This window comes from Furipterus horrens, unplaced genomic scaffold (genome assembly GCF_987537825.1).
Source record: "Furipterus horrens unplaced genomic scaffold, mFurHor1.1.pri manual_scaffold_9, whole genome shotgun sequence".
Lineage (NCBI taxonomy): Eukaryota > Metazoa > Chordata > Mammalia > Chiroptera > Furipteridae > Furipterus > Furipterus horrens.
The window spans coordinates 49,466,990-49,489,059 of NW_028327179.1; the positions used below are offsets into that span (position 1 = coordinate 49,466,990).

At 36.8% G+C, this 22,070-nt stretch overlaps 1 protein-coding gene across 2 annotated transcripts in view; it reads right to left on the reverse strand.

The window, feature by feature from the left end:
* The window catches only part of DNAJC2 (DnaJ heat shock protein family (Hsp40) member C2), a 38,297-nt gene that overhangs the window by 595 nt on the left and 15,632 nt on the right, over positions 1 to 22,070 (reverse strand). The window contains exons 4-15 of one of the 2 annotated variants that reach the window (XM_090287308.1): positions 18,731 to 18,829; positions 13,927 to 14,068; positions 12,279 to 12,359; positions 11,116 to 11,181; positions 10,550 to 10,641; positions 10,354 to 10,475; positions 9,551 to 9,700; positions 6,536 to 6,624; positions 6,393 to 6,462; positions 4,733 to 4,917; positions 2,999 to 3,099; positions 2,770 to 2,877 (exon numbers count right to left, since the gene is read on the reverse strand). In XM_090287308.1, coding sequence (XP_090143434.1) covers positions 2,770 to 2,877; positions 2,999 to 3,099; positions 4,733 to 4,917; positions 6,393 to 6,462; positions 6,536 to 6,624; positions 9,551 to 9,700; positions 10,354 to 10,475; positions 10,550 to 10,641; positions 11,116 to 11,181; positions 12,279 to 12,359; positions 13,927 to 14,068; positions 18,731 to 18,829 — 1,305 coding nt within the window. Of the gene's footprint in view, positions 1 to 2,756; positions 2,878 to 2,998; positions 3,100 to 4,732; positions 4,918 to 6,392; positions 6,463 to 6,535; positions 6,625 to 9,550; positions 9,701 to 10,353; positions 10,476 to 10,549; positions 10,642 to 11,115; positions 11,182 to 12,278; positions 12,360 to 13,926; positions 14,069 to 18,730; positions 18,830 to 22,070 lie in introns of both variants that reach the window. The other variant, XM_090287309.1, reaches the window with a different exon arrangement.

Genomic DNA, 22,070 nt, shown 5'->3' on the forward strand with positions numbered 1-22,070 from the left:
TAATGAGTCTTTTGGTGCACAGGTATCTTGGTAAGTGCGCATTCAAATCTATGATGCGTAATTTTAAACTTTCAGAGATGAGACACATAAACATCTTAGTATTAAGGAGAGGGAGAAAAAAATAGCTCAATAGGAAATATCTGCCTTATATTGCTAGTCTCTTACCACCTAACATACTCACTATAGAGGTTTTTTTTTTTTGCTTGTTTTTGATGTTTTTTCTTTTTTAAAGATTTTATTTATTTTCAGAGAGAGTGTGGAAGGGAGAGAGAAAGGGGGAGAGAAACATGATGTGCGGGAGATACATCAATAGGTTGCCTCTCATACGCCCCCAACTGGATACCCGGCCCGCAACCCAGGCATGTGCCCTGACTGGGAATCGAACCAGCAATTGGCAACCTTTTGGATCACAGACCCAGTGCTCAATCCACTGAGCCACAGCACCAGCTAGGGCTAGGGTTTTCTTTTTTAAATCAGATTTAAATTCTGCAGTTGGGCTGCTGGGTTTAAAAATATAATCACAAGACACTTAAGATTTCTGAAAAATCAAATTCCTTACAGGATAGTGAATAGAGCTATCTCACAGTTACAAAACTTATAACTAGATGAGACCCTGGGAACCATTCTCATTTTACACTGGAGGAAACAACTAGCAAAGGTGAGCCAAGTGCCCAAAGTTTCAGTATTGTGAGCTTAGATTCTGTGTTCCAGTGTGACACTTTCACATCTAAAAACTTATGGAGCCAATGCTAAACACCTCTACTAAACTAAATCTTTTACTGTTTGAGAAAACATCTCATACACACATCAGAAATAAATATATTTCTTCCTAAGGATATAAGTATTACACATTCCACCACTTCCGTAAGAAAATGTTAAATGGTTAAAAAGCTGATTTGGTTGTTCTAAGTTAATGGGTACTTGCAGTTTAATTATTTCAGGCCATGTAGTGAAAATGCAATAGCACCTATCCTACCAGTAGTCTGACTACCACTTGAAATTGCGTCCTGTGAGATCTGATACAAAGGGAAGCCTAGAAACCTCAGTTACTTACTAATTAAACAGATACACACAAACAACATACTGTGACAAGTTTAAAAAATACCACCACACACCTACTCATAGCAAGGCAGATTAGGGACCTTTTTGAAGTCAGGTTTTAATTTATAAGAAGTCATTAGTAGAATTTCCTTTTACTGGTCTGCAACCCACATTTAACACCATAGATTTAATTCATTTCCTCTCTCTTGGAAAAGAGATGGAAGTGATATGTAATTATTTTCTGTTGTTCTCCAATTAATTCACACCACCAAAATAAATGGAACATGTAATGCTGTAAAGTTCCTATGAGAAAACACGATTCAAAAAATGGTGCCAGTTTGCTGTTTACTGGTGCAATTGAAGAGATAGGGGACTGTTCATTAAACCAATCAGAGGTGAAGAGGAGACATACCCACAATCTTGCCCTCACAGGGTCACTGCTCTCCTCACAGACTGGCTGCCTGCACATCCACCAGTGTCTGCCTCCAACATGGAAACAAGTCTGAGGAGAACAGGCTCATACCTGAATGTGGTATGCTATTTAGTGGAATGCATAAGGGAGCAGGAGAATAGACCCCATAAGAACTGCCCCTCCAGGGGTACTAAACTTCCATTTTGTTGCTTATCTTGAAACAGCCAAAATGATGCCCAACCTAGATGCACCCCTCCCCCCCAATCACCCCCGATGTTTGCAACCACAGGATGGTTTTTTCATCTCTATAGAACATTGTAAGTCTTAATATTTTCAAACTGAAATTTTGAGATAGTAAACCAATCTTAAGAATACAGGAAAAGTGTGACTTAGACTAGAGGACAGGGACAGGTTAACATGTAAAAGTCAAGACTAAATTAATCCCGAAATATATATTTGGAACTGATCTGGAAAGCATATCCAAGATTAGCTTAGATTCAGGGAGAAAGGACTGGTGGCTTACAAATGCATGAAATGAAAAAGCTTTTTCAAACTCTCAGAAACTCAGCAGAAAAAAATGTCACATTCCACAACAAACATACATACGCACATCGACAAGTTTCATGTAAAATACTCATAAAATAGGTGTAATGCTCTCTGACATCTATTCATGACCCATTAAATATATTTTACAACCCACTTATGAAGGAGGCTTAGTGAGGCTGGTTTGTGATTTACAGCTTGAAACACTGGTCCAGAGCAATCAAATTAACTAGAATACCGAAGACAATCTCAGCACCCTAACATTTTTAAACTTACTTTGAAATACTTTCAGAAGAGTATAAAGAATCCACATATATTCTACCCTAATTTCCAACATATGAACACTTCACCATACTTGCTTACTCTTTCTATACACATTTGTTCCGAACCATGTAAGGTGCAGACATGCGGCCCGTTTATTCCTAAGTACTTCCATAAAAACAAGGACGTTGTCTTAGACAATTACAATATATTTTTCAGTCAGTATAGTTCTAACGACCTATCCAATTTCAACTGTCCCAGTATCCTTCAGCAGTGATTTGTAAATCTGGTTAACAAAACAAACACCCCTCCCCTAAGGGCACTGTGGAAGAACTGCACTTCTCAGCGGTGTTAAGTAAATCAATGTATGACTGTCCTGAAATGCTTGCTTTACATCTTCCAGTCTGCTAAACATTATTTCCCAATCATTCTGACCACAGACCTCAGGTCTTGTATATCTTCACACAGTGTGGATATATGGCTAGCATTTTCTACTTACAGAAAAAATTTACCTTCAAATCGTTCTGAAGGTGTTGCATTGTCTGCTTGAGGCACCACTCCATGTTCTTTTTTAAATTTATCAAAAGCTTTTTTGTTTATGTCATCTTTTTGATGTGGGTCTAAGGAATGAAACAATTTAAATGTTATAGATAATCTTATTTAGTCTTTCATTACATTGCACAGATTATTTTAAAGTGTTCAAGGTATCAAATAAACTGATGTGGCAAAACTGTAACTCACCAAGTTTTTGAAGACTCTTTGCTTTGCTGATAACATCTTTGGCCGTTCTCTTGACTCCAGAAGAAGAATGTAAGTTCATGTAATTAGCAATAACTTCCCATCTAGAGCAATCGATATGATAATTAAGGAAAAAACCTCCAAAACAAAAACCAGAATGACCCTTATATTTTTAATGCAGAAGGGTTAGCTCTAAATCTACAGACCTAGCTCTAAATTAGTTATCTAATTATCACTATTGCCTATAGTTCTTGCTTTTCATACGTTTAAATCAACTCTATAATCTTGGTTTCAAGTTTACAAAACCTTATAGATTCTGTGTATGAATCTATAGAAATAAAACCACACATTTGTGTATCCCACCATTTGTACACATACTTAAGGAGATAAATGACTCTGAAACCAGCTTTAGTTTCCTGACCTATAGAATGAGGGAGTCTAGATATCTAAGGCTGTTACAGAAACAGAGGAGTCCAAAAAACCCCAGTTTGCAGCTGGGGGATGGGGAGAAGGAAGCAGCTTTTAGAATGCCTCCACATGCCTGAGGCTGGTGGCTAGTGTCTTTTTTATACAAAATGGCTTTAATGCATCCAAAGCCTCAGGTAGATGGGAGGAGTCTTGGACTCGGGGACAGTATGGAGAAAGCACACAGAGCCTGCGTAAAGTTCTGTGAATGGTCAGAACTGGTTACCGCACCCAATGCATCAGAGGACGTAGTCAGGGATTTAAAAATAAGCCGCAGACATTTTAGCCAGGCTGACTGTGCAGATTTAACTAAGGCTGAGGCTGACTGTGTGGATTTTACTGAGGCTGAGGCTGACTATATGAATTTAACTGGGACTGGCGATGCAGTTTTAAGGAAGGGACATACCTTGCTGCTTTGAAAAGGTACAGACTGACCATGTGGATTACAAAAGGACTAACTATACAGTTTACGAGGAGGCTGAGAATCCATGAGGTTCTGGATTAAAAACTGGTGGATCCCATAACACAGACGAGGTCTCCCCAATCAAAATTGAATGATTGGCAGCTACTGGTAAAGCTGAACTGTGTTTGGAAAGTAGGGAAACGGTTTCTCTAACTTTTCTAAAACTAGCCTGGTTTGGTAGGGGGGAGGCAAGAATATGTGTTTATGGGTGTTTTAAAGAACATAAGACTTAACAACAGAAATCCACAAATAACTAAATCTATATAACTGTTAAATAAACAATTCTTTTTCTTTTCACTAAACTCTGGTATTGAGAGTTATAATTCTGGCGGGGCAATCAGGCCCCTAACTAAAGAGCCCGTGGGTTTGTTTTCAATTGGAGCAGCCCAGGGGTTCTGTAACAAGGCTTCTTTGAGTTCTAAACTCAAAACTTTACAATCAGCTCAGGTTTGAGATGGGAAGCAACAACAAATTAAGACTGTGAACACAAACTAGTCCCTAATACAAGCCATGATGGAATAAGCCAACATAACAGTCAAGGTTTACCTCATAATTTTTAATTTTCTGAGAAACTGATAAAGCATCCTGCTGGGTGTATGTGCTGGTGTAAGCTTATGGTAAGACTAGTAGGTTTAAAATACACTCTGCTTTTCATACTTCCACTGTGGCACAGAATTTAAGCAATCTGTCTAGACTCAAGCATATCTCTGGAAGTTCCCACTAAAACCGACACTGTTACTTGGATGCTTGTCTACATTATCCCCAGGCTCCAGTTACGTACTGAAGAGAAATTTGATTAAAATCAGCACCTTGAATTTGTTCCAGCAGGGAAGAGGTTCACAGCTTTAATTAGTAATTGCAGATCATCTTCTGACCAGTTTTTGCTGCCATTTCCACCTCCGCCAGATGATTTCTCTGCATTCTTAGATGCTTGTCTCATACGAGCCTCAGCTTCCTCTTTCTCTTTTTTAATTTGCTCGTTTATTTCTTCTATCTACACAAACATAATAGGTAAGTCAGGGACTTAAGAGCATCTTGTACTCCACACTCCCTTTCTGTCGGGGGCCTGTGAGTCTCAACTCTCAGTATTATCCTGATAATGACCCAGGGCAACCCCAAAGGCGGCATCAGCTTTTCATTCTGGCTTTTTGGCTGTAAAGCTCTGCTCAAAGAACCAAGAACCAAACCCCCTCCCCTTGACCTACCTTGTATTTTATATCATATGACTTCTATTTGCTTTGGATGTACTTGTCAAGTCTCCAGTCATTGGGTTATTCACCCACAAGGCCATTTCAAACCTCTCTTTAAGCTCATACCCATCCTTTCAGCAGATAATTTCAATTATTTTTCAACAAAAAGGTTAACAGAATAATAAAGTGGCCATTGTTTTAACTTGAAGTTCTACCCTTTATAATGTCACAACCTATCATCAGACATGCACAGTAACAAAAGAAAACCTTTACTTGACCTTGTTGCTTCTGTGGGCTGCTTTCCTGGGAGTTACTTTGTACTCCTTTCCTCACTTCAATTCCTCAGAATCAGTCACCAAATCCCAACAATTCCAATGATTCCCATCATCACTCTCAGTCTAACCCTTCTCGTCTTATAACTAGTCACTTACACTTAACTAATATATCCTACCTACCAACGGCAGATTAATGTGCAGTGATAACCCTTTCCAACTCAAAGATCTGCAGTAATGGAAACTAGCCACCATGGTATTAAAAACATGCTTACCTTGGTGCTTTGTTTCCTAATCAACTTCATCTCCCCCTAGCTTCCTACTGCTACCTGTATTTTACCATTCACGCTATTGCCCTGACCTTCATTTTCACACTGTCCATCCATTCAAGCTGGCTCAAACCCTCCGTTGAGCCTTCCTTGCCTCCTCCAACCTGGGGGGTTGGCACTTCCTGTCTAACCTACTGCATTTACTGTGGCCCCTCCATCTTTTGGTCCTTAGGCCTTTTCTCTTCAATATAATTGTTCCTGAACTCCTTGGTGGCAGCCATAGCATTAGGTATTTCTACAAATCACCTAGGCACAGTGCTATGTATAGTAGGTACTAATATTTGTTGAACTGAATTGAATTTCTAGGCCTGTTTTGTCATCTGTAAAATAAAAGGCATAGACTAGACAGAATAAATATATCTTTTGGTTCTAAATATTACTATCCTACAAAAATGCTCAACGAATAGTCAAAATATTTTTTCTACGAATGATTAAAAAAAACTATAAATAATGTGCTAGGATACCACCAAACATTATACATTATAACCATACACACTAAATGCAATTTAAATCAATAATACCACTTACTATAAGCAAAGCAGAGTGCGGGATCCAAAGAGAAATGACCCCTTTGCCCTCATAGTAACTTACATGTGAGGTGGGCATATACTTCGATGAAAGCACAATAAGCAGAAATATATGCTAAATACAAGTAGAAGTGATAGGTTCTTCTATTACCTGTTTTTCCAGAGCAGCCTTTCCTACTTCTTTTGTAGATGATATGAGTGTTTCATTCAAGCACTGTAAACTAAGGGGAAAAAAAGGATGAAACTTTATCCTAAGCCCGGGAGAAGATTTCAGTATTAGTTCTGTAGTTATACCTTGCTAATTCAAGGCGATCACAAAGTTTTTCCACTTCTTCCATCATTTTAACCCGCTCTGCCTCATTGTCGGAAAAGTGGTTCCAGGTCTAAAAGCACAAACACAAACATTTTCATCTTGTATCTACTGACATTCAAAAATACATCCATAAATACAATTAAAAAGCATGAAGTTCTCAAGAGGTTCATGAGGTGAACACGTGGCCTTCTGACCATCAATAACCATACTTCCAGGGTATCTCCCAGGGCTCCACCTGACCTGCTAGAAATTAAAACGACATTACCAAGTGACGGTGCAGGACACCTTTGGATATTATAAAAGACAGAATGATTCCTCTGAGAACCACATAAGAACAAATTCTGTATGAATCAAATTAAAATCCCTTTGTTAAGCTGCCTGTTTTAAGCAGTGTGTGCCAAACTATAAAATTTCCTGAACATTTTATTATTTTTAAATCCTCTTCCAAGGATGTGTTTTATTCATTTTAGAGGGAGAGGAAGGGGGCAGTGGGAGAGAGAGAAAGAGAGACAGAGACAGAGACAGAGACATCGATGTGAGAGAGAACCATTGATCGGTTGCCTCCTATACACACCCTGACCTGGGAACAAACCTGCAACCTTTTTTGTGTACAGGACAATGCTCCAACTAATTGAGCCACCTGACCAAGACTGGAAATTTAAAATTTACTAAAACTAAAGAAAATGGTACAGTGTCAAGGAATAGGAAGTATTAGAAAGATTCTGTTAACTAAAGATTATGCTTAGAATGGAACACTGTGATGTATTTGGATGTATAAAAACTGGAAAGTACTTTCCATGCTGCTGACACATCTCCCATCCTCACTTTTCTTTGCTTCCTTAATCCATGAAATCTGGCGCTCACTAAGGTTCTAATGTGTCTTTTACTCTTCATACTCCCCTATGCTTCCAAAAGCACTACTGATTTTCTTCCTACCTGTCTGACACGGGTCACTTCTCTCAGGCTCCTCTTCTTCTATCAGTATAAACCCTTAGTATTGGAGATTTCCAGGGTTGCATCCTCCACCCTCCTCAACTGTACATTTCCCTGGGCAATCTCATCTACTCACAAGGTTCCTAGTGCCACTGAGATGTGCGTGATCCCACTCTTGAAGTCCAGACCCATACACCCCATCACTTATCTTCTTGTGAGTGTCTCATTGTGCTCAATAGGCCCCAAACTGAAATCATTATCTCCTCTAGCTTTTCCCTCTTTGTTTTCTATTTTACTAAATTATACTATTGCTCAGTCCGTATTCCATTCAAGAAACCAGGACATATATTAATATTTACTCCTCCTCTACTACTGCCAATATATAATCGATACCCAACAGGTAGCTGCCTATTCTGCTTCCTAAATGTTGGTTCATTTCATCTACCTTTTTCTATTCCTACCATTGCTACCTTACTATAATACTATAATACTCTCACTTGGATTATGGCAAAAGACTCCTAATTGGTTTCTGTACCGCTAGTCTTCTCTCAGCATCCTGACCAAAACCAACTCAGGATCATATTTAAACTAGCAAGACATATACTGTCCTTTAAGACCTGGCTCCTCCTTACCTCTTGAGCTGCCTCTGGCTCATTAGACCCCACTCCTCTGGAACTCTGCATACTCTCAATGCTCTTTGATCTGTCATTGCTAATCCCATACACATTCTGCTTTACCTGACTAAATCCTACTAGATCCAGAAAGTCTTCCCTGACTACCTTTTTGGCCTCTTCTCATCCTTCTACTCATCTTATGATGTTAGAAATAGCTATTGTCATTCTCCATCATTCACCAGCAGATTCCTTCAAGGCAAGGACTGTGTCATCATTATATCCACATCAATTATAACTGCTTGGCACATGAGTGCTCATCAAATATTTGATAAATGAATAACTGAACTCACACTTGAAAGGGGCAATAAAAGTTACCAAGTGCCAGAACTAACTTTTAACCTAATTTGTGCATTATCTCTAAAAACTATTCAAGCTTTTTATTTTCTAGTTGGGCTTTACAATTTCTTTATTGATTTCACATTATATGCCAAATGCGCCAAGCATTACATGTCAATGATCACTAGATATTATTTCAGGTACTGTGTAGGTGAAGAAATTAAGGAATAAAGGGGTTTGAGCAATATCCTGAAGGCCACAGATAGTAAGTAGAGAATGACTTCAAACCCAGGCAGCTTGCCCTGAGCCAATGCTCTTTACCACTATGAGAGACTGCATCCTTCTCAAGAAAATTTTCTAGGTAAAACCTGAGGAAAATATTTTATATTTTCTGATAAGGAACAATACTAGTCTTTGACTCTTAACAGTTTAAGTGTAAGAACAGCTCTTGGGCAAAACTACATTTGAAAACTTTTGGGTTTTTTGATAAATATTTTTAAGTGAAAAATGCATCTGAATGCAAACTATCAGTACTCATCCAAATGATATCCTTTAGATAAAAATAAAAGCTTTTAAATCCTTAAAAACACCAAGGTTTAACTTCGAAAATAACTTTTTCTAAGGTAAGAATTAATTTTGCACAATTAAGGAAGCAACCAACCAAAAGCAAATTGTGGCACATTATAAGAACCAATGATAAGGTTTCTCTAACAAATGAATGGCAATGAGGTAAGTGGGAAAAGACGGTGATGACCGGGGGGCCTGTTACAGACACAACTAGGAGGCACAAAACTGAAACCTTGTAAATATCTTATTTAGATCCTAACTTGAATAAATCAACTATAAAAAGACATTGCTGAGATAATCAAGGAGGCCAGAATACAGACCAAATATTAGAATATTAAACAAGTTTCTTAGCTTTGAAATGGCATGACATATATATATATGAAATATGTATGTGTAAAATGTTAAAAAAGTGAATTTGAAAACATTTACATTTTGAGATAAAATGTGTCTAATAGTTTAATTATATTTGCATGATATAAGAAAATATTTTGAAGTTTAATCAGCAAATTCATTTCCTTGTTATCTAGTTTGTTCAGTCTGACATACCTTGCATGAGTTTCGAAGCTTTTGCCTTTCCTTTTTTATGGCTTTTTTCTGGATATCTTTTTCCTTCTTTGCCAATAATGCTTGTTGTCTAACTTCCTCTTCTTCTTTCTCTTTAGCTAATCGAGCAGCTTCTAATTCAGCTTGTCTTTGCTTTAAAATGGGAAATAAAATCATTTTAATAAGAAAATTAGAATTCCTAAATGCTCTTATAATCTTATTCAAAAATTCAATCTTTTAATAAATTAAATTAGAAATAAAGATGATACATCAAACTTATTGACGATTGAAAGTGAACTGGGAAAGCAGCTGGTAAAGTTCTACAAATACTTTTTAGAATAAAAAAGACATATTAGAAATAAGCATGGTATTAAAGGAATTTACATGACATCATGTTTTTGCTCAAGAATTTACTGGTAAGGGCTCTTGTCAGTGTGGCTCAGTGGACTGAGTGCCAGCCTGTAAAACAAAGGGTCCCTGGTTTGATTCCCACTTAGGGCACATGCCTGGGTTGTGGGCCAGGTCCCCAGTTGGGGGTGCATGAGAGGCAACTACAGATTGATGTTTATCTCCCTCTATTTCTCCTTCCTTTCCCCTCTCTCTAAAAATAAATAAATAAATAATGTTAAAAAGTCTTTAAAAAACTTATTGGTAAGGAAAATCCATCTATCAATTTTACCAACTTGTCATAATTCATTCATTGTAGCATCTAATTCTCTGCTTCCAGATTATAGTTTTTCAACTAGATCTGAAAATTAAAGATTTTATGAGCATTTCAAGTCCAACTTCATCAAATGTCATCTTACTTTTTCTTTAGCTTCTTGCTCCTTCCGTTTTGCTTCTGCTTTTGCTTTCTTTTCTGCTTCTTTTTTGGCCTTCTCTTCTTCCTTAAATTTTTTTATTCTTGGATCACAGCTATATGCATTGTCTACCAGAAAAAAAGTTAATCTTTTGAATTTCTAACAATTAATTAAAGAACTTAAACAAATCAATTATACTTACCAACTAATGTTCTTATTCTGTTCATTTCTTCTTTTTTTCTTTGCGCCCTTGTTGCTCTGTTCTGCTTTTCAATCCATCTCCTCTCATCACGACTGTAAAATAGAAAATATTGGAAACAAAAAGTTGCTCATAAGTGACTAAACATGTAATACAAATTTATATGTAAATAATGTCTGAGAAGATTATAATGCTATACCACTATTTATAATAAAGTGTGATTCTACTTACAATTAATTTGGGTTAATATTTTTGGAATATTTATGTCAAACAAATTTCTCAAAGAAAACTAAAATAAAATGTAAGTTAAGCAACCAGAAGAAAAAGAATTTGCTGAATTGACTTTTTGGACAATTCTATTCCTTGGCATTTTCTTAAGTATATCTTAACAGACTACTGGCCTCATCCAACTTAACTTGTGAGAAGAGGGTCTCAAAATATCAAAAACTCATTAAAAGGAATACACAAAGAGAAAATATAAAAGAAATATATGTAGTATATTTTTACATCATTACAAATACCAAAAAGCCAACTCTATATTTTCATTCGTTAATGATTTATATACATACCATTCTGCTTTTTCTTTTTCTTCTTCATCTAAATAAGAAAATTCTCTCCAAGAATCAAAATTATACCTATAGACAGAAATAAAGTAAAATCAAACAAAAACAAATCAACTCTTTAAAATTAACTTAGAGATATAAAACTTTAAAAACATTAATGGCAAGTGAATGAGTTTATTTTAATAGATCCTTCCACTCCCTTTTGGTACTGAATTAACACTATGCTCAAGTCTGTCTTCTTTTTTTAATGACACTGTATTTTTTTTTTAATGATCTTTTATTTATTTGTTTATTTTTAGAGAGAGGGGAAAAGAGAAAGAGAGAGAGAGAAACATCACTGTGTGGTTGCCTCTCACTCACGCCCCCAACTGGGGACCTGATGTGCAACCTGGTAATGTGCCCTGACTGGGAATCGAACCAGCGACACTTGGCTTGCAGGCCGATGTTCAATCCACTGAGTCACAGCAGCCAGGACTAGACACTGTATTTGTATGAAAATCTAAAATATATTTATCATTTCCACTGCTCAAAATCTTACCTCCTTGCTATCTCTTATGTTAGGTTTCTCTCTTGCTAGGGACTTAAGTTTTCCCTGCCTTCATCTTCACTAGTCTGTCAAGTCTTAAAGTAACCATAGTAGTGGTTATTTTTATCTCTGGTTTGTATCCTCTGAGGGTAAAAGCAACTACAACTGATAGAGCTAAATTTAATTATTTTTGTTTTATAGTGATTTTAATTTACCACATACTTAATGAGAAAATATAGCACATATAAACATTAAATATTGCTTATTAAAAATTAAGAAATTAGTTATAGAGACAAATAGTACTGTTTCCTCCACATGTACCCAAGTACTTTTAACAGCAAGATAGCTAAGTGAAGATGTATTTATATTTACTCAATTCAAATCACTCAATTTCCATTTTTTACCACTATAGTGTGCTTGATATCTAGAAATCTGATCAATACAAGACATTTAAAAAAATTCTAAAAGTGACATAGGAGGTAGTACAGTGTTATGTGAAAATATTATTAATTTCTGAAAAAGCGCTTTTGCTCAGTGAAGGTTCTCCCATCCCTTGATTTATGAACAGTCAATCAAGCACTTATTGAATATTTCTTCTTTTTTAAAAAAATGGCAGCATCATAAAATCAGTGTATTCACTTACCAGAAAGAATAAAATGCATCTACATCTTCAAATGATGAATTCATATCACCTAGTTTAGGGACATTTTTTTTATTTGACCATCTGAAATATTAAAAGAAAGAAAAATTCAATTCAAAAATTTGGTACAAAAGTTCAATGGACAAATGAATTTATTAAAAACAACAGTTTTTATTGATTCCCTAAATCTCCCTTCCTAGATCCTCTATGACTAAGAGATGGAGCTGGAAGATTAGGAGATACTGAACAATGTAGGTGCAACAGAGGACAAAGGTCGATGGGGATGGGAGGGAAAATAATGAAATGGTGTTTTAACCATCGGGTTATCTTCAATTCTATAAAGTATAGCATAGTAGTAGCTGCCAAAGGTGGGCTAGGAAAAATAGGCACTAAGCCTCCTTTCCCAAGTTCACTTGCTCCTGCCTGTAAATAGGCAGTATAGCAGTAACCTATGTAGGCAGAGGCTTTCAAAAAATCATTAATACCCACAGAGGAAACAGATTTCTACCCCCTCATTACCACTACTTGCTCCCTAAGAGACACAACTTTTAGGTTCAGTACTTCACCCATCACATACATCACATAGTGAAAGGATCCTAAGGCTGACACATTTCCCACTCTATAAAACCTTTCCACAAAAAACAATACACTACTTTTCTTTTCTCTCTTTTACCACCATCAACACTGTTAAAAAACAAATGTGAGGAGAAACACTGGAGGAAATATTAGGCCACACCAAATGGCTAATCAAAGTGGTTCTCAAACTTCGTTGCACATTAGAATCACCTGGAACATAAAAAACGCTATATGAATTCCAAAACTATTTCATCGAAATCACAATTAGATCACAATCAGATTAGATGGAACCCAGGTATCAGGAATTTTTCACACTCTCCAAGTGATTCCAATGTGCAGTCAAGATGTACTCTATACAAACTTTTCAATGCAGATGGAACCAAAAAATTCAGAATACTGGTACACCTTATGTAAAAACTGATTTAAATGAAATAAATTACATATGTTTTAATCTTAAACATAAATCATCCTTTGTCAGAGAACCTCATAATGTTAAAAACAAACAAACAAAAAAAGCTTTTTTTTCAAATGATAATGGGCCAAATTGAGTAATTTACCCATTAATAATAAAGGAGAAGCAAAAAAAAGAAGAAATTCCTGAGACTTATATCAGTATCACACTACATAAAGTCCGTTCTGTCACTCAAAAGAAGCTTAAAAGAAAACATACTATGAGTTATAAAAGAATTTCACTATGGAAAGATAAACTTCTGTTTACAGAGCAAAACGAGGAACCTGAAGACTGTAAGAAGCAGGCCAACAGCGCAGTGATTTTCAACCAGTGTGCCACAAGAATTTTTAAAATATATGATATCGGACTATTTAAGCCAAGGGCACTGACCTCTTTTCCCTTAGGTTTAGTCAAATTAAAAAATGACAACAGCCACTTCAACAATAACAATCTGGTGTGAATTAATCAAAATTATACTTATATTTTTTGTCAGATCGGCAAAAAAAAAATTTTTGTGTGTGTGCTGCAGGATTTTAGTAATTAGTTTATGTGTGCCATGAGATGAAAAGGGGTGCAAATCAGTGTAACAGAACATAATGATCACAAGGGGATGCCTTAACTCACCTGGAGTTCCTTTCAAACACTGGGGAAAACACTTCGAAGAAATTGTCCTTTGCTTCACTTTTAGAAGGAACTGAGTTATCAAAAGTAGGATCTATACTGTTAAATGCTCGTCTTTTCACTGGATCAGATAACATTTCATAAGCTGAGGAAAAATGATGAGGTTACATTACTGTGACATTTTTTTTCCTGCGAGAAAATAAACTCCTTCCTTTAAAAAAAGTTATTTTTTAATATTTAAAAATTTTGTGTGCTTGGGGAGTAGAAATGTCTAGGTAATGAAAACTCTAGCACTACTGCATATCATTGGACTTCTTTAAGTGGCTCTTCTGGAAAGCAAATGACAAAACAATAGTTAAATACTCATCGCTTGGTTTCTGGTCAAGATAGGGGTGTAGGTAAATACAATCTCACATTCTCCCACAACCACACCAAAATTACAACTAAGTTACAAAACAACCATCATTCAGAAGCCTGAAATCTAGCTGAACAGAAGTCCTATATCTAAGGGTATAAAGAAGCCACATTGAGACAGGTAGGAGGGATAGAGACTCCGAATGGGCTGGTCCCACACTCATGTGTGATGGATAAAAATTGGGAGAAGTATCTCAGCTGTGGAGGTCCCCTCAGTGATATGAGGGGTCCCAGCTCCACACCAGGCCCCCCAGCCCAGTGTTCTAGTGCCAGAAAAAGAAGTCCTCATAACTTCTGGGCTTCGGGAGTCCTAAGCAGTTCCTCTTAAAGGGCCCACACATGGTCTTATAAAGATTCACTTGCTCTGAGCAGCTTTCTCCCAGACAGAAGAGTGGCAGAGGCTTCTCCCCACAGTCAGCAGGCAGGCACCATATCTGAATATCCATCAATCTGGAAACACTGTTTGTCCTACCCTGGTGATCCCCTAAGACCCTGCCCTACCCAAATTGCAGGCCCACCCAAGTTGTTTCCAGTGGCTTTTCCATATAAACTGCTTGTCTTGTCTTGGCTCATGCTTCAGACTTTCCTAAAAGCTCTCAAAACATCACAAACCCCTAAACAAGCCAAATCTAGCCTCCGCATGCCTTGTACACATTGCTAAGTGGTCCTAGGCTGACTTTAGTACACTCACAGCTTGGTCTTTCCCAGCACCTCTAAGCCCAGCAGCCATCTACAGATCACTTTGTAGCATGCTGGGTGGCCCTGGATAAGACACAAGTGGCAGCTGACCTTGGTCTGCACCTCCCAGGAGGCCCCAAAACCAATTAACCTGGTGGACAGCTTCAGACCATGCTGAAGCACCACCCAACCACCTCCATGAATGACACACTCAAGGGTAAACTCTTCAGGCACCAGAGTCCTGCTGGCCAGTCCTGCTCTGTAGAGTCAATCCTTGAACAGAAGATCCTCCATGGTGGTCATGGCCAGTCATAGAAGTCGACTGAGATGGAGGTAAATTCCTCCCATTGATTTTCCAAGAGCAATCAAGGCTCAACTACAATAGGAGGGTACACACAGCCCATATGGGTCATGAACCTGGAGTACCCAGCTCAGGTGACCCAAGAGGCTATGCCATTAGGCCCTACAGGACACCTAATACATAAAACCATTCTACCAACACCAGGACAAGTAGCAGCTCTACCTAATACAAAGAAACAAACACAGGGAGGCAGCCAAAATGAGGCGACAAAGAAACATGTACCAAGTGAAAGAACAAAACAAGACTCCAGAAAAAGCACTAAATAAAATGAAGACAAGCAATCAACTAGATGCAGAAGTCAAAACACTGGTTATAAGGATGCTCAATGAACTTAGTGAGAACTTTAACGACAAAGAAATAGTAAACATAAAAATGGAGAAAGAACACAAAAAAGAACCAGTCAGCAATAAAGAATACATTAACTGAAATAAAGAATACATTACAGGAAATTAACATGACAGTAGATGGCCGTGACCAGTGTGGCTCAGTTGATTGGGCACTGTCCCACAAAGCAAAAGGTCGCTGATTCAATTCCTGATAAGGGCACATGCCTGGGTTGCGGGTTCATTCCCTGGTCAGGGATTGTATAAGATACAACCCATCGATATTTCTCTCTCACATTGATGTTTCTCTTCCTGTCTTTCTCTTTCTCTTCCCTTCTCTCTAAAAATAAATAAATAAAATCTTAAAGAAACAGTAGAGTAGATGAAGCAGAGGCTCATATCAGCAATTTCAACTATAAGGAAGCAGAAAACACCCAATCAGAACAGCAAAAACAAAAAAGAATCCAAAAAATGAGGAGAGTATAAGGAGCCTCTGGGACAACTTCAAGCATACCAACATTCACATCATGTGGGCGCTGGAAGGAGAGAGAGCAAGACTTGAAAACCTATTTTTAAAAATGACAGGAAACTTTCCTACCCTCGTGAAGGAAAAAGATATACAAGTCCAGGAAATGCAGAGTCCCAAACAAGATGAAGCCAAGGAAGTCCATACTAAGACATTGCATAATTACAGTGCCAAAGGTTGAAGACAATCTTAAAAGCAGTGAGAGAAAAGCAGTTAGTTTCCTACAGGGGAGCTCCCATAAAACTGTCAGCTGATTTCTCAAACTCTGTGGGTCAGAAGGGAGTGCCACCAAATTTTCAAAGTGATGAAAAGCAAGGACCCAGAACCAAGTTTACTCTACCCAGCAAAGCTATCATTTAGAATGGAAGGGCAGATAAAGAGCTTCCCAAACAAGAAAAAGCTAAAGGAATTCATCTCCACCAAACCAGTATACCAAGAAGTGTCAATGGCTCTTCTTTAAGAAGAGAAGAAAAAAAAAACATTAAAAATATGAATAATGAAATGGCAATAAATACATATCTATCAATAGTTACTTTAAATGCAAATGGATTAAACGCTTTAATCAAGACATACTCATAATGGTGGCTGAATGGATAACAAAACAAGACCTTTACATATGCTGTCCCTAGAGAATCACTTCAGATCAAAAGACACACAGACTGAAAGTAAAGCAATGGATAAAAGTATTTCATGAAAATGGAAAAAAACAAACAAACAAAAAAAACAGCTTGAGTAACAATACTTAGAACAGACAAAATAACTTTAAAACAAAAACTATAACAAGAGACAACAAAGGGCCCAGTAATTTCACTTCTGGGTATTTATCCAAAGAAATCCAAAATACTAAATTGAAAAGACATATATATCCATATGTTCACTGCAACATTATTTACAATAGTCAAGATATGGGAGCAACCTAAATGTCCATCAGTAGATGAATGGATAAAGAAGTAGTGTACATGTACAATAGAATTACTTAGCCATAAAGAAGGAAGGAAGGAAGGAAGGAAGGAAGAAATCTTGCCAGCTGCAACATGTATGATCCTAGAGGGTGTTGTGCTGAGTGAAATAAATCAGACAGAGAAAGACAAATGCCATATGATTTCACTTATATGTGAAATCTAAAAACCAAAATAAACAAACAAGCAGAAGAGAAACACACTCAGGTACAAAGAACATTCTGATGGTTGGCAGATGGGAAAGGGATTAGTGAGACTGGTGAAAAAGATGGAGGGATTAAGAAGTACAGAAAAGTCAGGAAGACGTCAAGTAGAGCATAGGTAATATAGTTAATAATATTGTAATAACTATGTATAGTATCAGATAGGTACTAGACCTATCAGGATAATCACTTTGTAAGTTATATAAATGTCTAGTCTCTGGCTATACAACAAAAATATAATACTGTATGTTAAGTGTAATTAAAAAATAAAAAAGTTATTAAAAAAATTCTCATCCCCGAAGAAAAAGGAATTGTTAGAAAATTAACTGTTAGATCCCGAGGTTGTGAAAGATCAAAGGATCTTAAGGCATCTTGAGCGTTGTGTAAGAGTGAGCCACTAAGAATGAGTTTAAAAGGTGTGTATACAAATTTTTAACAATTAGCATTGAAATGTAAATCACATTTGAGGAAACATTTAGAAATGGTGGTAGCTATATTAATCTGCTTAATGAGGCTATGTAAATATGTAATATGGCTATGTAAATAGCAATAAACAGTCATGGGTCCTATATTAGGATGTAAACAACTTCTTGATATAAATCAGCAAAACACCTGAGGAAGAGTTTAGTCCCATAAAGTATTAATACCTGAAATGGAGAAAGATCTTAGTATTCTCATCATTGGAAGTAACACATATAAATTAACTCTAGGATGAGCTTCTCCTAAGAATCACCTGGTGCCCTGGCCACTGTGGCTCAGTTGGTTGGAGCGTTGTCCTGTAACTGAAGGGTTCCAGGTTCGATTCCTAGTCAGGACACATACTAGGTTGTAGATTCAGTCTCAGTCCAGGTGCGGAAGCAAGCAATCGATGCTTCCCTCTCGCATCATTGTTTCTCTCTCTCTCCCTTCTTCTTTCCCTTTCTCTCTTAACAGCAATGAAAAAAATGTTCTTCAGTAAGGATAAAAGATTAAAAAATAAAAATAAAAGAACTGCAGAACCCAAGGAACTTGCTCAGATCTACAGGATGGAGATCTGCATTACAAAAAAAAAAAAAATCACCTGGTGATCTAGTTAAAATACAGATTCTGATTCAGTAGGTCTGGTGTGGGGCCTGAGCTTCTGCATTCCTGACAAGCTGCCAGGTGTTGCTGATGTAGCTGGGAGAACCTCACTTTGTGTAATGAGGCTGCAGAAAAGATAACCAGAAATAACAAGATGTGACTAAAAATGTTTTTAATATGCATGATATAGTTAAATGAAGTACAGTACCACTGGAAACCCAACCCCAGAAATTAATAATCATCATGATTCGAAATTCCTGACTCTTAAAATATTTTCCTACCTTTAGTTATGCAAGTGAAGTAGTCATTATCTCCTTCTTTTATAGGTTCACCTGCTGCTTTCCGTTTGTCTGGGTGATGCTTTAAAACCATTGCTTTATCTATAAAAGAAGCCAGATTTAGATAATATGTTACTTTAGATATCAAAACTAAAAGTAAAGACGAGTTAAACAGACCAATTTCTAAAATCATAATGCTAATTTAAAAATATTTTTTCCTATGGTAAAATATAAGCTTATATTAAATGTGGAAATTAAAGAAACAAAGAACTATTTTAAATGGCTAACATGCCAGCACCTGAAGATAATTACTGTTAAAATTTTAGTGTCTTTGCACATACTTTTTTTCCCCTTAAGCATATGCTTCAAAAATTTTAGGTCTAATCATATATATACCAATTTATATTCTGTTTTTCAACTTACCATTAGAGCATTTGCATTGTCCATGCTATTACAAACTTCAAAAAATTTTTAAAATGATTGCTAGTGCTTAGTACAGCATTTCAAGCAGATTTACCATAACTTAACTATTTCCAACTGCTGAATATTTAGATTGCTTCAATTTTTTCATTATTATTAAAAATCCTAACTTAACATTTGTAGAGAAGTATTCTTTCACATTTAGTACTTTTTTATTCTGAGGATGTATTTACAGAAGTGAAATTAGTGACTGAAAATGTAGGAACAAGTTCCCTTCTAAAGTTAAACCACTTCATACTCCTATGTGAACATCCTTTCCACTATAGCCCCATCAGCACTAGATGTAATTATTTAAGACTATAATTATCACTTGTGCTCAAGAATTCTTTTTTGTTTCTATCGTTTACCCCTTATCTGTGGAGCAAGAAGTTGTCAGCTTTTCTTCAGTCTGTGTGAATCTTTTTACTATAATGACTAGCTGTTAACATCTACTGAGCATTTACTATGTATCAGGCATGATTTATAAGTTATTCTTTTCAGTCATCCCATGAGGAAAGTACTATTGTTTTCTCCACTTTACAGATGAGGAAAATGAGGCATAGAGAGGTTAAGTAACCAACCACTGCAATCTGTCAAAGTCCTGGACAAGTCAGGCTTCAACTCAGGCAGCCAACTCCTCAGCCTGTGCTCATATGCTGCCTCTCAGTCATTCATATTTGATGCTAATGCTTTCTCAGCTGCTGGAGACGAACTTATGTTTTTAAAAGCATTGTCATTTCTATTTATACCTAACGATCATTTCCTTTATAACTTCTTCCAGTATTTATAAACATAGAAGGCCTTTCATTATCCAAAAGCTTGATGTATGTTTCTAACTTCATTAACAGTTTGTATTGTTAGAACAGAAAAAAAAATTTATTTTTATCTTTTATTTTTTGGTTTTTCAATTAGTTGTTCCATTTTCCCCCCCACCCAGCCCACCCCCTCTCCCACAATCATATCCCTCCCCGTTTTCCATGTCCATGAGTCACTTATACACGTTCCTTGACTAAACCCTTCCCTTCCTTATCCCCCTTCTCTCCCTCCTGCCTCCCTACTATTGACCGCTATTCTGCTCTTTGTCCTATTTAGTTCGTTTGTTTGTGTTGCTCTTTAGTTTCCTGTATTAGGTGATATCATATGGTATTTTTCTTTCTTTGCCTGGCTTATTTCACTAAGCATAATTCTCTCTAGTTCCATCCATGTTGTCGCAAATGGCAGGAGTTCCTTCTTTCTCTCTGCTACATAGTATTCCATTGTGTAAATGTACCACAGTTTTTTGATCCACTCATCTACAGATGGGCACTTAGGCTGTTTCCAGCACTTAGCTATTGTAAACAGGGCTGCTATGAACACAGGGGTGTGTAAGTTCTTTTGAATTAGGGTTTTAGGATTTTTCGGGTATAATCCTAGCAGTGGAATCGCTGGATCAAAAGGGAGTTCCATTTGTAGTTTTTTGAGGTAATTCCATACTGTTTTCCATAGTGGCTGCACCAGTCTGCATTCCCACCAACAGTGCAGTAGGGTTCCCGTTTCTCCACATCCTCGCCAGCACTTGTTGTTTGTTGATTTATTAATGATGGCCATTCTGACTGGTGTAAAGTGGTATCTCATTGTGGTTTTTATTTGCATCTCTCTGATGGCTAATGATGTTGAGCATTTTTCCATGTGTCTATGGACCTTCTGTATGTCCTCGTCGGAGAAGTGTTTGTTCAGATCCTTTGCCCATTTTTTAATTGGGTTGTTTGTTTTCTTCATGTTGAGTCGTATAACTCTTTATATATTTTGGAGACCAGTCCCCTGTCTGTGATATCATTCGCAAATATGTTTTCCCATATGGTTGGTTTCCTTTTCATCTTGCTGATGTTTTCTTTTGCTCAGCAGAAACACTTTAGTTTGATGTAGTCCCATTTGTTTATTCTTTCCTTTATTTCCTTTGCCTTAGGAGATATATTGGTGAAGATATTGCTTCATGAGATATCTGAAATTTTCCTGTCTATGTTTTCCTCTAGGACTTTTATGGTGTCACGGCTTACATTTAAGTCTTTGATCCATCTTGAGTTTATTCTCGTGTGTCGTGTAAGTTGGTGGTCTAGTTTCATTTTTTTGCACATCCCTGTCCCGTTCTCCCAGCACCATTTGTTAAAGAGGCTCTTCTCACTCCATTTTATGTTCCTTTCTTCTTTATCAAATATTAGTTGACCATAGAGGCCTGGGTTTATTTCTGGGTTCTCTATTCTGTTCCACTGGTCTATATGTCTGTTCGTATGCCAGTACCAGACTGTTTTGATCACAGTGGCTTTGTAGTATTGTTTGATGTCTGGTATCGTGATTCCTCCTGCTGTGTTCTTCTGTTTCAAGATTGCTTTTGCTATTCGGGGTCTTTTATGGTTCCATATGAATTTTTGGAGTATTTGTTCTAGGTCAGTGAAATATATTATTGGTATTTTAATAGGGATTGCATTGAATCTGTAAATTGCTTTCGGTATTATGGCCATTTTGATGATGTTGATTCTTCCCATCCAAGAACATGGTATTTGCTTCCATTTATTTGTATCTTCCTCAATTTCTTTCTTCAATGTTGCGTAATTTTCAGTGTACAGGTCTTTTATCTCTTTGGTTAAATTTATTCCTAGGTATTTTATTTTTCTTGTTGCTATAATAAATGGTATTTTCTTTTTTGTCTTTGTCTCTGATATTTTATTGTTGGTGTACAGAAATGCCTTAGATTTCTGTATATTTATTTTGTACCCTGCTATGTTGCCACATTTACTTATTATTTCGAGAAGTCTTTTAATGGAGTTTACAGGGTTTTCTAGGTATACTATCATGTCATCTGCATATGATGATAGTTTTATTTCTTCTTTCCCAATATGGATGCCTT